General features: G+C 40.4%; 2 protein-coding genes across 4 annotated transcripts in view; one reads left to right on the top strand and one right to left on the bottom strand.

The window, feature by feature from the left end:
• The first annotated feature begins 3,899 nt into the window (after positions 1-3,899).
• CCN6 (cellular communication network factor 6) lies at positions 3,900-15,790 on the top strand. The gene is made up of 5 exons (XM_077301739.1): positions 3,900-4,111; positions 6,723-7,017; positions 10,104-10,343; positions 12,862-13,055; positions 13,570-15,790. Exons 1-5 carry the CDS (start codon positions 4,061-4,063, stop codon positions 13,849-13,851), a joined length of 1,062 nt encoding a protein of 353 aa, XP_077157854.1. The 5' UTR covers positions 3,900-4,060; the 3' UTR covers positions 13,852-15,790.
• The window catches only part of TUBE1 (tubulin epsilon 1), a 22,777-nt gene continuing 21,745 nt past the window's right edge, over positions 15,752-16,783 (bottom strand). For all 3 annotated transcript variants that reach the window (XM_077301707.1, XM_077301716.1, XM_077301725.1), the window contains one exon: positions 15,752-16,358. In XM_077301707.1, coding sequence (XP_077157822.1) covers positions 16,200-16,358 — 159 coding nt within the window. In that variant the 3' untranslated portion in view covers positions 15,752-16,199. The remainder of the gene's footprint in view (positions 16,359-16,783) is intronic.

Genomic DNA, 16,783 nt, shown 5'->3' with positions numbered 1-16,783 from the left:
AAAGTCTAAGAGACATTGAAGATCAACAGATCTGATCACCCTTCTCTTTATTTTTCTTTTTTAACAGCAACCCTGGGAGGCATTGCATTACATTAGGATTCTGGAACTGAGCACTATTTTACTGACATATTTACTTCCATGAAATGCTTTTACTTACTCTAGTAAGGAATATATTCCAATTCTGTTTTCATAATAGGGGGCAAATACCATTCTGATTTATATCACAAAATGTAGCTTTCACGTGGTAGTGCAGCATGGGAGTGAAAAGGAGCTCTAGATTTAGAGGGATCATATTCCTGCACATGGTTTCTGATTTCCCTACACCTTTTATACTTTTAAAATATTTTTTCAGAACTTCCCCAATTTATTTATCTCTATGGAACAACAGTGTTCCTTGAGTAATTGCCGTGTTTTTACCTTGGTCCTGCCAAGCACTGACTTCCTTGAGTAATATTCCTATTCACACATTCTACCTCTTTAGGTTGAATGATAGTGACACACTGATCTCCCTGTGTGTTGTTAAGTAACACATTACAGTCAGAGGTATGCTAAACTTTCTTACTTGTGTCCAGTTCAATAAATGGGAGTCTTAAAAAAAAATAGCCCCAAGCTGTAATCCAATACCTCATTTTGTTTTTTTGGACTCCACTTTTTATTATCCAAATAAGAAGAGTTGGTTTTTATACAGTGCTTTTCATTGCCCAAAGGAGTCTTAAAGTGGCTTACAACCGCCTACCCCTTCTTCTTCCCAGTCCACAGACATCGTGTGAGGCAAGTAAGGCTGAGAGAGTTCTGAGAGAACTGTGACTGGCCCAAGGTCACCCAGCTGGCTGCAGGTGAAGGGGTAGGGAATTAAACCCAGTTCTTCAGATTAGAGGCTGCTGCTCTTAACCACTATCCCAAACTGGCTCTCATTTCATGTGGCAGACAAAAAAGCCACTTCTGTTGAAGCATGCATAGCTAGTAAGTTACAGTATATACTTGCATATAAGCCGAGTTTTCCAGCACTGTTTTTAGCACTTAAAAGATCTCCTTGGCTTATACGTGGGTAATTGATTAACAGCCTGCCCCCAGCCAGCCAATCACAGCATTGCACCTGCAACCTGAACTCTTTGCAAGTCAGCTAGTGGCCTCCAGTTAACCTTTGCCCTTCTGCAAAGATCTTTAAAACTAACCTCTTTGCAAGTGAGCTAATTGCTTCCAGCTAACCATTACCTTCTGCAAATATCTTGAAAGCTTACTCTGGCAGCTTGTAGGACATCAATGATTTGACTGAGGGATTCTGATATTTTCTTCCCCTTCTTTTCCTAATCACTTCTTCCAAACTATTATTTTGGTTTCTGGGGTTAGGGTGGGGTGGGTTTTGGTGGTGCTTTGGGATTTTCTGTTTTTTCAGTGTTTCTTCTTTTATCTGAGGGGCAGCATTGTTTGCCTTTTCTTCTTAGGGTTGTGTTTCTTTTAAAAGTTGATTTTTACAGTTCCTTCTTTCAGTGTTTTGTTCTGTGGGGCACTGTAGCCCCCAGATTGGTAGCTGTTTTACTTCTTGTAGTAGGTTGCCAACTTTGGGTACTATTGTTCTGCTCCGGTTTGCTGTCCTGGGAGGCACTATTTGGTTCTTCTGTCAGAGATGTTCTCACAGAGCAGTTCTGTCAGTGCTCTCTCAGGGTGTCTGGCATCAAGAGAGGAAGGGAAGACAATTGTAAGCCACTTTGAGACTCCTTTGGTTAGTGAAAAGTGGGGTACAAAAACCAGCAGCTATTCATCTTCTTGACTTTTCTGTATTTGTTGGGAGGGAGGCTGGATGGGGAAGCCTGTGATGATTGAACATGGATTAAGCTTTTAGGCCACCCTGTACATTTACCAGTAGCCTGCTGCATTTCCCACCCTCGGCTTATATGCGAATCAGTAAGTTTGCCCAGATTTTGTGGTAAAATTAAGCACCTCGGCTTATATGTGGGTCGGCTTATATGCAAGTATATACGGTATTTAATATTTCACACTGTTGTTTTCAGGTGTGGTATATGTAAACTGAAATCTCATAGCTGATCTCATAAACTACCTGGACTTGAGCAATGGCTATTACAGGTTTAAGATTGTTGTCCTATAGCTTTAAAGCTGCATTCTATAGCTAAGAGATTTTGCAAAAAAGAAACCATAGGTGGCAAGCCTGTGCCCAATATGCATGCCTAAGTCCACCTCCTTGCCTTTCCTAATTTTGACAGCTGAAACAGAAAGAAAATGCTTTTATGCCCAGCTTCCAGTCTCCATTTCCATGGAAACAGAGAGCTTGATTATCCATTCACTCACATGGGTGTAAATGAATAGCATTTCCATCATAGTAGTAGACGGATGTGTATCTGTGAAAGACTAAAGCATAAAGAGAACAAGGCTTTCTGTCTTTTATCTTGATTTTAACAGTGAGCACACACATCTCACATAGTTGCAGTGTTCTAATATTTGACACCAGCAGGTGGGCAGAGACAAAGGATGTGGACATTTGTAAATGGAAGGCTAAAATACATATCCAAATATAGCAACTGATGTGCTTTTTGATTAAAGCTTTGGAACAGACTCTCCACTGCATCAGCTGCAAAGGCAATAGGGCTCAGGATAGGGAAAATTGCCCAGTGCAACGATTTCTCTGAAAACGACATGAAAACCTGATGAGCATGTCCAGGGCAAAACTCCTGCAAAACTCCTCCTTTCAGGTATTGGAATCTGGTTGCCTTACAGGAGCATTCCGTCAGAGCTATACAGATGACTATTGAGAAGTGATTTGTTTCCTGCAAGGACACCGTAGTTTCTGTTCAGAGTAAAAACTTATCTCACGTCATTGTTAGGGCTGCCAGATATTGTTTGGAAAAACACTGGGCACACCAAGGCTGGGGTCTTCCTCCCAGCCCCAAAGAGCATGAAGTCACTGTCTGTAAAAAGGGGGAAAGGGCTCAACTGTTGTTATCATCCTGGTGTCTCTATTGTCTCCAAAACATTCAAGGCACCTCTTTTGTTGACAATTGCAACTCTTGGGCAGGTCAACTTGGGATCCTTCTTAATAAGGTCTAGTGAATAAGGTTTTCTCCCTGGAAAATGCTCTTGGTATTGTGTTGCAGGTCAGGATAGTTTTAACTAATTTAGGGCATATGAAGTACAGTAATCGGCTGCTTGCTTGAGCTGCAGTCATAAAGCAACATTACTGCTGTATGAAACACAGGGAGCAAAAGCCTGCCAGGCATTTTATGGTTTGGTTCAGCTTGTAGCTCTTGGCAGAGAGAGGGAGAGAGATATTAGTTCAGCCATATTTTGAAGTGTAGATACTACTCTTTTGATTTGCACTGAAATGGAGAAAAAAAATATATGGAAATGCTGATCTCTTTCAAAGAGTTATTAATAATAGAGTTGGCAATACCAGGCTGGGAAATCCCAGGAGATATGGGGGTCAAGCCTGAGGAGAGTAGGGTTGAAGAGGGGAGGGAGTTCAGCATAGACAGGATGCCACAGAATCCGTTCTCCAGAGCTGCTATCTCTTCCAGGGGAACTGATCTCAATAGAGCTCACTCTCCAATTCCATCCTTTAAAACTGGTTTGGGAGAGTACTTTGGGATTGCTATGTTTCCCAGATCTGACATCTTCCTTTCACTTCCAACTGTGACTTATTTATTTCTGATGCGGTCAGTAGTGCCCCATGGATACCAGCTCTCTCTGAGACCAGCGTACCACCTCATGGATTGCCAGACTGAAATTTGAAAAATGAGGACAATCTGATAAGTGGGTACCTGAACCTTTTCTGAAATAAGGGAGGTGGCTTTACAATAAGAAATCAGGAAGCAACAAACACCCAGCAACCCTAACTTGGAGTGTCAGCCTCAGAAGAAAAATTTGCTTGAAAGATTTTAGGAGGGGCTGGTTCTCTGTGAGGGATTCCAAATGTGAATATGCGTGTCAATGTGAGTGTGCTGAGGAGAGCAGGTTTCCAGAGGAGACAGAAGAGACTTTGTGCACGGTGCTGGCTCTGACACAGCTCTGCCTATTCACTGGCTTTCCGTTGTATCTTCACAGGAATATGCATTGCCTCCTCATCACCACCATCCTTATCATTTTTTATACTCAACAGGTAAGTTTTCTGGAAAGATTTCCTAGCCATGATAAAGGCTGAGGTTTTTATTTCTGCTCAGTTAGTGACATTTTCTCTAGGAAATAGATTGAGAAATAGTATGGAGTTGTAGGAGAAGCTGTATTGCTGCGTTTGCAACTTTAATTCCCTTGACTGAATTCTTACGAAGTGCAGCATTTTATAAACTCTTAGAAACCTTTCCTGGGACGAGGCTTGAAAGATTTCTGTGGAAATCTTTTTGTAAAAAGAGCACACAACGAATTCTCCTCTCACACAAGTAAACATCTTTCCCCCCCCCTCTCTTAGTTTCCTGCTCTGGTGCAGTAGCACAACCTACAAAAGAATTTGGCTTTAGAAAACTGCTTTCAGTTGTGTTTATTAAATCTACTTGGACAATCAAAATGCATCCCATAGCAATGGGCTTATTAAGACAATCTCCACCCTCATTTCAGAATCAATTATTTTTTTCCCTTTCTCGCTATGAACCTTTTAAGGCATATTAAATATTCTACCCCTTTCCTCTAGAAACAACAACAGCATATGTTGCTATTAGCTTACTTCAGAATTATTTTACTTAATATACTATATGCTTGAAATGATTGCTAGACAATGGCTCTATTTTTATGAAATCCCCAGATGAGTATGAGCATTTTGCCAATGTGCCTCGTGATTACCTTTTTCCTTCTATTTTTAATTCTGCACGGAGGAATGACAAGACTGTGGAAGGACTGTGTCATGTGGGTGAATTTTTAAAAAGAGATGAGGAAAGCAAAAATTAGGGGGGGGGACTTGGCTTGTAAACAGATAAGTTGAATACTTCTTTCTGTTGTGAAATGATGGACCTCTAAAGATTTCTAAGGGAAACTAATAAATAGATTAGGTCAAACAACTATGACCTAAGAAATATTTTTAGATTTTTAAAAGCTTACAAACCTAATTCATTCTTTAGCTAGTTTTTCACTGTGCATATTTTAGATTCAAAAACAATGTCTTCCAAACTTTGGCATGATTGAATTAGTATTTATTGCACAATGTTGTGGTATATGTATACAGGTAAGTGATTTAGTCACATAGTCTATGGGCAAAAATTAGATCTCAAGATTCTAGTGGAACACTGGCCAATTTCTTAGATCCTGCTGGCCCTGGGCCCCACCGGGTGCCCTACCTCAGGATATGTTTACTCCTGCCCTGAAGTCAGCAGGAGAAAACAAAGGGGAGGTGAGCACAAGTATGCTGTGATCACGCTTATACAGAAGTGACTCTCCCAACACTCTACCAATCTCTATAGCCTTTACCACAGAGATTAGGGCAGGGGTAGTCAAACTGCGGCCCTCCAGATGTCCATGGACTACAATTCCCAGGAGCCCCTGCCAGCATTCGCTGGCAGGGGCTCCTGGGAATTGTAGTCCATGGACATCTGGAGGGCCGCAGTTTGACTACCCCTGGATTAGGGGGTTCCTAGAATATTGTAGAGAGGGGCTCTCTCTGATGTCACAATGTCTACAACACTTTCCCTTCTTCAGCTCAGAGAAGTGGCAATTTTTCAAAAGCTGCTTTCACAAGGTTTTTTTGCCTTTTCTGCATGGAATTTAATGAGAGCTTCCAGGTAACATCAGGCTCATGGTGAACTCAACACCTCCTGGGTTTCCCCCTTTTGAACCAAATCAAATGGCAACCTCATTTGATTCAGCTCAAACAAGGAACTGAGGAGGGGCTGGGGAGGGGGCGGCAAACATCCTTGGTGACACTCCACCAGCAATTAATATAGGAAAGGGGGAATTGAGCTGAACAGGGTGTGGTGCAAGGGCCAGGTATGTCAATGCTGTTCTTCCCCACTCCCATAGCACTTGCCGCCACCACCTCTGTGACAGGGACATGTTTTCATGTGGAAGCAGCCCAAGTACAGACATGAAGTTGGCTTGAAGTTGCTTCCGTTCATAGAATCAGCTTTTGGTGTGCCAGGAAAGTTTAAACCTACCCCTTTGTGCTGGAAAGCAGGGCCAAGGCATCCCGTTCTGTTCCACTTGCACCACTTCTGCCTTGAAATGGTTTTCACAAAGGAGGAGGCTGATGCCTGGTGTATCCGTGGCTGCCACAGAAATATCAGTTGGAGGCAGAGGACACATCTCCTTGGCTTGGTGGTGGACCTGAATGCCTGAACTTATGACAGGGCTGCAGCTGACAGGATTGGGCTGAAGGAGAAAACACTGTGGATCTGTCACACTTAATCATCTTTGGAGGCTTTGTAGGCAAGAGGGAAATACATTTTAACAATCAAATAACAACAACCTTTTAATATACCCAGTTTCCAGCTGTGTAGTGATGCTAGAGGTGAGATAATTTTTGGAAAAGTTCAAAAATGGTTTTCTGATTGTGGGCCTTCGTTTTTAAACAAAATTTTCAGTCTCAGGACATTTCTTTTTAGAAAGTAATCACTGCAAAAAAAAAAAAGAATGAGAATGGGAAAAATGTTTTGTTGTACTGTACAGTGTTGTAGCCTGTAAGGATCCTTTGCGATGACCTCTTAATAACAATTTAAAAGATCTTTTAAAAAGCCTCTCTGCTTTTGTTTAAGCTTTCCAGCTCTCAGATAAGCCCACCTATATGAAAGCTTTGTTGCAGGTCACCTGGCTCCAGGCAGCAACAAGGAAAGTCTGCAAACAAATCTGCAAGAAACAGTGAGGTTCATCAGCGCAAAGAGATATGCCACTGGCCCTGCAGATGCCCACATGTGCCATCCTGCATCCCTGGGGTGAGCCTGGTGAAGGATGGCTGTGGATGCTGCAAGATGTGTGCCAAGCAGTCAGGAGAGACCTGTAATGAAGCTGAAGTCTGTGACCCACACAAAGGCCTTTATTGCGACTATTCTGCAGATAAGCCTAGGTATGAAGCAGGAGTGTGTGCATGTAAGTCCTTCCTTTTTGCTTTCTGTGTGTGTGTTTAGATCAGAATTAAAGTGCGGTTTGCATAGAGAACAGTGCTATCCCATGAGTTGCATGGCTGAGTCACACTCCTGTTTTCTTCTGACAGAGGCTTAAAAGAAGAAAAAAAACCTCCAGACAAGTTGGATCTCTATCTAGAGTAAAAGAACGACCTTTAAAAACTTTCAAAGCTTATTCTTAGTAGTGTCTGACACCTTGGAAAGTATAGCCTGCTTAAACCCATTGGTTTTCTAACTGTGGGTTGCCAGGTAGGAGACAGGGAGGAGGAAGAGGGACAGCTGGGAGAGGAGACTATGGGAGGATGGACAGCAAATGTGAGGGCCGTTCCGCACATCCTTCTGTAGTGTGTTCTAAATGTTGCTCGGCAGTGCTGTACATTTATAAGCATGAGAAAATGAAATATCAGCTTTTTCACTGTTAACATGTGAGATTCCTGTGGTTTATGTTGTGGGAAGAGTTTCATGGAGTTCCATTACAAGAGGGTCCCAAAATGTACAGTAAGCTTAGAAGAGGATCCTGCTTCTAAACGTTTGACCACAACTCTACAGTGATTGATAACCCAGGCATTTAAAGAGAGATAACACTGTCTTTTTTTTTAAGTAGCCTTTCAGAAAAGAGTAAATAAAATAACCACTAAAATATTTGAGATTGCTAGAATTGTCCCAGCTCAGTACAAAACCATGGCTCACTTCAGTTATGGTAAATAACCAAAAAGGGAACCAAAGACCAACTTGACAGGACAAGTTAGGAACCTAAAGGCTGAAATGCAATTTTTTAAAATTTAAAATTCAAATATTTATTATAATTATGTGCACATAATGAAAGTTAAAAATATTGATAAAATCTCACTTGTATATACTGTGTAGTACAGCAAGAACAGAATTAACATTAACACATGGAACATATAAGCACCAAAAACCAGACATGCGTCACTTCCTCATGGGTCTTCCTCAGTGGTCAAATAAGTTTAAATGCACTTGTACAGTACCGAAAAATATAATGTTAGGGCTTGCTAGGTGTTAAAAAAAATCTAGAAAGTGAAGAATGCTCATGTTTCTGCTTAACACATGAGAATGCACTTTGAATGAAGAGTTGGGCAACACAGAGTGGTGGCTTTTGAACAGTATTTCCCAATGTGGGCTCAATATTAGACATTCTTATATACAATACATATTAATTGGAGCATGATTTTCTGTTTGTGTGTCAATGGTACTATTGGACCTGTATTTGTCCCAAAGTCAGCACCCAAACAATGTGCTGTGCTGCAGGGTAGAAGGAAATCTGGACGTTTGTGCTAAGAGAGCAGAAGGAGTAACAATAAACCAGTTACAGATCAGTGGTAGGTGAACTACTCTGAGTGGCAGCAGCACTCTGGGGATTCAACCAATGCAGTGTTTTTTCCTCAATACCTGCAGGTCTTTAAATGGAGATGCTAGGGGCCAAACCTGCAATGTTCTGCATTGTAAAATAGCAATCCCCAACCTGTGGGCTGCGGACGCCTTCTCCCCCCCCCCGGCCCTTTACAATACACTTTGTGTGTCATTGTCTCCCATCACTCCCAGATGGGACTATCTCGTTGCAGAGAAACAAGCTCAGGGTTCCCATTGATTTGTCATTGTCATGAGTTAAAATTTCCATGAAAATAAAATGTTCCTTCTGTTCATTCTTGTGGCATGTCTGTATCTTATTTTGAAGGGATGTTTAAACATTACCATAGCGATCAGAGAGCGTTAGGACAGTGGTTAAGAGTAGAGGAGTAAACTACCCCCCCCAGGCCTCAGTAAAATTGTCAAGCGTTGAGTGGTCCCCGGTGATAAAAAGGTTGGAGACCCGTGTTGTAAAAGATGTGCTCTTATCACTGAACCACGCCTACTCCTCTTATAGTTGCCATAGCTTTATTTATTTCATTTATTTAAAACATTCTTATGCTGCCTTTCTATGCAATCAGAGTTCCAAGGTGGCAAATATGAAAACATTTGAACAATTTAACATTTAAAATGATAAAACAATGCAATAAAACATATAAAAAACAATACAAGAACCAGGGAAGAGAGCCTGTAATAGTTATTGGAGTTATATTGAACGAAGCAAAAAAAAAAAAAAAGCCTTTATCTGCCAACAGAAGATACTGAGAGAGGGTGACAGACCAATCTCCCTGGGGTGGGGGTGGGAGTTCCAAAGTTTAGGTGTGACAATCTAAAGAGCCCCTTCTTGGATTGTCACCCATTTAGCCCCAGTTGGTGGGGGCAACTGAAGCAGGGCCTCTGAAGATGAAAGGAATACATGGATAAATTCACCTGGAAGAAAGTAGTTCTTAAAGTATGTTAGTTCCAGGCTGTACAGGGTTTTAAAGGTTAATATTAGCACCTTTAATTGAGCCTGGAAGCAAATTGGAAGCCAACATAGATGGAAGTAATACGGCCCCTACAAGCCATTCCCATCAATGCTTTGGCCACGGCATTCTGTAACAACTGTAGCTTCTGGACAGTCTTCACCGGCGGCTTGTACAATCTAGATGCTTATCAGGGCATGCATCATGCTGGCTAGATCTTTTTTTTCCATGAAGAGCTGCAGCTGACTCAGCAACCAAAGCCATCCCTGACCACTGCTGCCGCCCGTTTATCCAACAGGAGGCCAGATCCAGGTGCACCCCAAGCTATAAGCCTGCAGTTTTGGGGGAATGCATCCTATCCAGAACAGGGACAACCCATTTGTTGGGTCAGGCCTTCCTCACTTCTAGCAGCACTTTTGTTTTGTTACTACAATCTAAAAAAAATTGCAAGCAGAGATAATTCTTAATGCTTATCAACACAAAAGATTTAGATGGTCTGCAAACTGAAGAACAAGGATACAACTGTGTTGTCAGACCTGCATCACAGTAGCATTTCCAGACATCCTACAGAAATAACTTTTAATGCCTGTAACTGATGATCTAAATGGGATAGCCTACATATAGTTTTTTAGTGTTTTAATGTTTTTATTGTTTGAGTAATGTAGGCTGAAATCCCAGGGTTATTACTGTTGTAAACAGCTTGTTTTCACTGTTCCAGATATGATTGCAGTGGGCTGTGAGCTCAGTGGTGTGCACTATATCAATGGCCAAGCCTTCCAGCCCACTCCCCTATATAAGTGTCTGTGTGTCAATGGTGCAATTGGATGTACGCCTGTATTCATCCCCAAATCAGCACCCAATGAATGTGCTGTGCTGAAGGGTGGAAAGAAATCTGGACATTCCAAATGTACACCAAGAGAGAAGGAGCAACAATCAACAGGTTACAGATTAATGTCAGGTGTGCAAAACTGATCACCTATTTTATATGTATTTTTTATATATTTTATATGTATATATTTTTTCGGAAGCAGTTCTGTGATTTAAAAGAGAGGAATTAGCATTTTTATGAAAAAGAATCAGAACCTCATTTGGTCAGATGTAATCGACAACAGCTCTTCTCCCAAGTAGATTTTAGTGTATGTAATTACATACATACACTAAGTGCATGCATACATTTCTGGGCAACCATCTGTCAGCACCCCTGGAAAACCTGGCCACATGTCTGGGGGCCATGGCAGATTGGCTTGAGTAGAGTTGGCTGAAGTTGAATCCAGCCAAGATGGAGGTCTTCTGGCTGGCCCAACACATCAAGAAATGGGTGATACAGCTCCCAGTTCTTAATGAGGTACAACTAACACCAGTGCCCACTGTCAGGAGTTTGGGCATGATTTTGGACTCCTCTATCACTGAAGCCCAAATCACGAAAACAGTCTACCTGGCATTTTTCCATCTGCGCCAGGTAAGGCAGCTGGCACCTTATCTCTTGGAGCTGGACCTAGCCAGAGTGATCAATTCTAGATTAGACTTTTACAACTCGCTCTATGCAGGGCTGCCCTTGAGTCTGCTCTGGAAACTCCAACTGGTCAAAATGCAGCAGTACAAGTCCTGACAGGGAAGAGTGTATATAACACCAGTAATCGCTCGGCTGCATTGGTTCCATCTTGGAGACTGAATCAAGTTCAAGGTCCTGGTTTTAACCTTTAAAGCCCTAAACAGTCTGGGGCCAGGGTACTTATGGGACCACCTTCTCACCTATAATCCCCCATGAGCACTACGGTCTTCAGCCCAACATTTGCTCAGAGTCCCCAGCCAAATAGAGGTGAAGTTGGCCTTGACCAGGGCCTTTTTGGCCCTTGTCCCAGCTTAGTGGAATGAGCTCCCAAGAGAGATCAGGGCCCTGCAGAACCTAAATAAGTTCTGCAGGGCCTGCAAGATAGAGATGTTCCACCAGGCTCATGGGCGAGGCCTAAAATAACATCCACCAATAAAGGCTGGCCTCACTGCTGGAGGAGGAGTGAGTTGGAAGATCGGCTCCTTACCAAACCCCTTGTCTGGGGAAATTTTAGCTGGGGTATCAAAAAAATTATAAACTTTAGATTTTTAATTGTATGTTTTAAATGTTGTTACCCACCCTGAGTGATGTATAAGGATGGGAATTAAATTTTATTATTATAGAGTATTATCATACCAATAGTTGGTTTTCTAAAATTACCTTTTACCCTGGCTTTTTCTAATAGACCAGGGTTTATTTTTGTTTTTAGCTTTTAAGCCTCCCAGATTTTCAAACTACATTATTAGTATATCAAAAGAAAATCAAACAAACTTGAAACCCCAAACAGGATGGGCTGCAATGCAGACTGTTTAAGAAAGTAATGGCAGCTTTTGTCAAAGAAACTGGGCAGCCTTTTTGATGTTACTTTGTAAAATAAAACCAAACACCAATACCCTAAAAAAACCCTTGAAGGTTATAAATGGGTAATACTTCAAATAAGACATGTAACAATAGGAAAAGATAAGAAGAGACAGGATTCAATGAAAGTGTAGACTGATTTTACAAAAATGTTGAGAGCTTCCAAAATAAGCAGTTAATTATTCATATGCAATTAATGCATGGTTGACATAATGTATCACAGTGGAGAGTTAAAATTCAGGTTTTTCACACTCTTGCCAAATGCCAGCTTTAATATTTTGCTGCCTTCTTTGCTTTCCTCATGCACTCTTCCTACTTACAACATTCCTATTTTAATGCAGATCTTATTTTATATGCTATTAATATAAAATATATTTTTTAAAAACAACTTTGTAACTTTCCTTTATTTATTTCAGATCTGTGCCAGGCTTTTAAATTTGCTTCCTGCACTGCGATTTTTAAGCTGCTGCTTACTTCCCAGGTACCCTTATGTTTCTGGCCCTGTCCCCTAAGCTGTTTCAAATACAATCAGTCACTTTTTAGAATGTCAGAAGATTTCAAATCCTGTCTGTCATCCTTCTAAACCTTCACCAGGATTTGCTATATGTAGTCTGTAAAAGCAGGATTAAAGAAACCCAAACGTATAGGGAACTAAATCCACAGTACATGTATTCTGGTAATTGCAAGACTAGATGCCCTTAATCCATTTTATACAGGTACTTCAATAGTCTAGCTTGGCTATATTATAAGAAGTCTTCAGGGTTAAGTTTTCTTTTTGTTGCAAAGCTGAGACTGAGTCATGACAACCAAAAACAGCTTTGCCAAATGTAAACTGCTTAGTATTAGGGAAATGCATGGGCAAATTCAACATTTGATAGGATTTGAGCCTGAACAAATCCATTTGCCAGTTTTGCAACAAATCCAGGAAAGCCCAAGAGGAGAACCTGCAATACTTAATTATTATGTACCATGTTTTATTTTTAGTTGGCTTACTATTGAATTATACCTGGGGATAAATTCTGGTACATTAAAACTTAGGGTGAGGTGCCATGTTTCTGTCTCCTAGCTTTCAGAAACCGTCCCCTTGTTCTGAAGAAGAAATGCCTGGTACAGGCTACTCCATGGACACCTTGCTCTCGAACCTGTGGTATTGGTATATCTGATAGAGTGACCAATGAAAACAGCAAATGTGAAATGAGGAAGGAAAAGAGACTGTGCTATATTCAACCGTGCCATACAACATTTCCAAACATACTAAAGGTAAATAGTAGTGCAGGATATCATTTAATTTTCTGACAGAACTTGGGGTTTTCAAGGAACCAGTATATGGATGTGGACACAAAAGTGCTTTGCTATCAGATCATGGGAACATGAACGGGTGGTATTATTACTGCGTTGAAAGGATTGAAGCAGCAGCATTTATTCCAGATTCAGGTGCCATAAACTGAATGGCCAAGTGCCACATCCTCATCCTTGTCTCAAACTAAGGGCCAGCCATTCAGGTATCAGAGGTGCTGGAATGTAACTAGTGTTAGGTCTGAGCTGCAGAAGTATTTCCCATTCTGGTGTGGGGTGTAGCTGGGGGTCACCAGAGTCTTGAAAACAGAAGAATACGGAACAGATTTGTGGAGTTACTTAATCTACTCAAGAGCCAACAAGCTGGAAACAGCAAACTTGTTTACTATAATAGCACCTAAATGTCTCTGCAGTTTAATTATTTAGAGTAATAAAATTTGTATATTAAAACAGAGATTTTATTCCTTTATATTTTAAGATTCCTAAAGGAAAAATATGCCAGCCTACATTTCAACTTCCCAGAGCTGAGAAATTGGTTTTTTCTGGATGCACAAGTAAACAGAGATACAAGCCTACCTTTTGTGGCATGTGCCTGGATAACAGATGTTGCATACCCAGCAGGTCTACAATGATTACCGTGCAGTTTGACTGCTCCAAGGAAGGGTCTTTCAAGTGGAAGATGATGTGGATCACATCTTGTGTTTGTCAGAAGACATGCAAGGACCCAAGAGATGTATTTTCTGATCTCAAGCTTTTATAAAGGTGTAATATGCAAGGGAAGGTAGTCAAACGTTCATTTAAAAGTATCCCTAAAGCACAGTGAATGGCAATGGCTGAAATCACAAGTGCTGAATACACTTCATCTTTATTGCTGCCATTTACAACTTACAAAAGCACACTAGTGGCAAGATCCTATGTTTAAGACAGGACTAATGAGTCCAAACATAAATAATTTATGTACACAGATCCTTAAACAAGAATGCGTGTCAAAGTATTTCTAAAATTTTCAAATGTAAAGGCAAGGTGTGTGTAGAAAAGGGGCAAAGGAATCCCCAGGTAAAAGTGGTAACTGCAAAACAGCACCCCCCCAACAACAAAACCCTATTTCAAACTGTATCTGTGTAACGTGCTAAAGGCTATTGGAACATGGGATTTTGTGCTCTTTTATAGATCCTGGCTTCAATCCAGTTCTAGTTACATGCAAACACAATCCAGGTAAATTGTTTCAACTGTATTCCTAAGAGTGTGTATACAATCAAAATTTCAAAGCAACAAGGTATACAATATATATAATGACTACAATCAGAAACAGAACTATCACCCTATACCATCGATTGCAGAAGAGAGGTGGTTAGAACCTCTCCCTGTGCTCATTTTAGTATTTGCATGAAGTTTTGTGTTATGAGAAAGCACTCAGCTGTGGTATGCATCATTCCACCACCTCTTTTAGCTTCCTAAGTTGATACCACCTGAAAAATAGAACCCCTAAGTCTCCATAACCTTAGTATTATCATTGCAGACAAGTTATGCTATTAAAAAAACCTAATTATTTTATTTGGGGTGTATGATAAAATCCTTCCAGTTTCTAAAGGGCTCCTCCTCATGCTCCCTTCTTCAGCCCAGGGGTGATTGTCTTAAGAAGCAATTCAAATTCAACCCGCTCTCCCCCAAAAAATCCAGGAGCAATGATGACACTATGTGTATACGTACTCAAAAGTAGGTCTTTTGTTACATGAGACTTGCAAAGGACTGAAGACCTGTAGAGAGGTTCCAATGCAGCACGGCTGGCTCACAGCAGGCTTCTGCGATGTTATGAAGCCTCTCTTCACAAGGAACAGTGCTTAGAAGAGGCGAAGGTGGCATGTGAAAGAGCCCCATCTAGTTCCTGGGCTACTATCACGGCGCTATAGAAATCATTATCTAAACAAGTCAAAATACTTGAGTGTACTAAGTGCTAGTATGTGATGATGTGAGAACACGGAGGCACGTTTCAACACACATTGGAAAGTGCATGCCAACGAAAGCGATTCACTGAGAACAGGCTGCATCATCATTTGGTTTATAAATCTTTGGCCAGTGTATATAGTCTGATTTATGCCAGCAGTTTACAGTCCAAGAAGTAAAACGTATACATCAGTTTTTATTCATCCCTTTCATTTCCTCAGCTGAACTGGTGTGATTTATAGAAATAAAAATAAGCACCTGGCCATTTATTAAGATCCGTAAAGCATGACTGTGTATATCAGTGACCAGTGTCATTACTGTAAAGTATTTTGACACCTATGAAACCAGCCATTCATTTACATTTGGCTTGATTCTCACTCTTACCTTGTTCTCTTCAATTAAAGATCGAAGCAGCTTTGTAGCTTTGCAATATGTGATGCACTTTTCCTTTTCTGTAACCCAACAATTTAATGCACAATTTATCACCTGGAGTGCCAACCCTTGATTGGTGTAAAATTTTAAGTAAAAGAAATTTTATAGATACTTGAAGTTGGTTTAATGACATATATTTGAATTTTAGCTATATATATATATAGTGGATATAGTTGCATATAGTTATAACTACTGCTAGTATTATTTGTATCTTGGCAAATTGCAGTTTGTGTTTGAAATAAGTGATGACTGGTTATGTAGGCAACAAGTTTCAGACTGCCAGATTATGTTTTTTCTATATATTTTATTTTGAAAATAGAATTGTAAATAAACATCTGAGAAGTATTTACAACTATAGTGAAAATAACTCAATTAAAAATTGATATATACAGAGGTATCTCTGATGTGATGTCTAAGAAACACATTATAGTACAGTACTTAAAGCACACTGCAAGAGGATTCTACTCTATCCTTCTATTCCCATTAAGTACATCCTCCAGCTGCTGTACAATTGGACAAATAGATCACCCAAACTGAACATTTCAATTGTCCCTTAAGAATGGTATTCTAAGCCACTGTGTGAGGCCATCTGTTACTTTACTTCATCCGGAATGGGCTGTAAGTTCTTAAGTTTCTCCCAATGAAATCAGTGTGTTAACAGTGCTTAACGTTTTGGCTGACACTTGTATAGTTAGCAGATTTCTTAAGTCTTAATGTTCTCCCCCTTCATTGTTACATAGCTATCTTCAGTCTTGGTGGATCAACTGCAGGTCCACAGTTCACAGCATCCAGCTGATTATAGTCTTCTATTAAATCTGACAAAGACGAAAGGGCTTCAGAGAAACAGCTCTGCTCCATTCCATCAATGTGTAGGTAATGGTGAAGATGAGCCTGTAACAATAAATGAATGAAATGAATGCAATGGATCCAGACTAAATTCCCCACCAGCAGAATGGAATTTTTCTGCAGGCTTCCACCCCACAACGCCATAAAATGCAGCTTCTTGGAGATAGAGGATACTGAAAAAGTAAATGAGATGGTCTCCAGTGGGAAGGGAGAAATTGGAAATTCCAAATTAGTCTTAATCCAGCCCATTTTTTTAAAGTATAAATTTATTTATTTATTTATTTCTGTTTCTATACCACCCATTTCTTTGCCGCTCTGGGCAGTTTACATTGAACATTATATAATACAACTTACATGGAACAATATATAGACTGTAACATCAACTTTCAAATAAGGCATCAAAACATTGCAAAACCACATTATAATATAAAATAAGATTAAAAAAAACACTAATCAATTAGTCTTCCAAC

The sequence above is a fragment of the Paroedura picta genome, chromosome 1 (genome assembly GCF_049243985.1).
Source record: "Paroedura picta isolate Pp20150507F chromosome 1, Ppicta_v3.0, whole genome shotgun sequence".
Taxonomy (NCBI): domain Eukaryota; kingdom Metazoa; phylum Chordata; class Lepidosauria; order Squamata; family Gekkonidae; genus Paroedura; species Paroedura picta.
The sequence above is the reverse complement of the archived record's forward strand: the minus strand, read 5'-3'. Positions and strand labels throughout refer to the sequence as shown.

Bases quoted from the DNA above. Each gene is read 5' to 3' on its own strand.
- CCN6 (XM_077301739.1), top strand. From the start codon at position 4,061: ATGCATTGCCTCCTCATCACCACCATCCTTATCATTTTTTATACTCAA. The intron at 7,018-10,103 runs GTAAGTCCTTCC...TCACTGTTCCAG, and splicing joins TGAAGCAGGAGTGTGTGCAT to ATATGATTGCAGTGGGCTGT. The intron at 13,056-13,569 runs GTAAATAGTAGT...TTATATTTTAAG, and splicing joins CATTTCCAAACATACTAAAG to ATTCCTAAAGGAAAAATATG.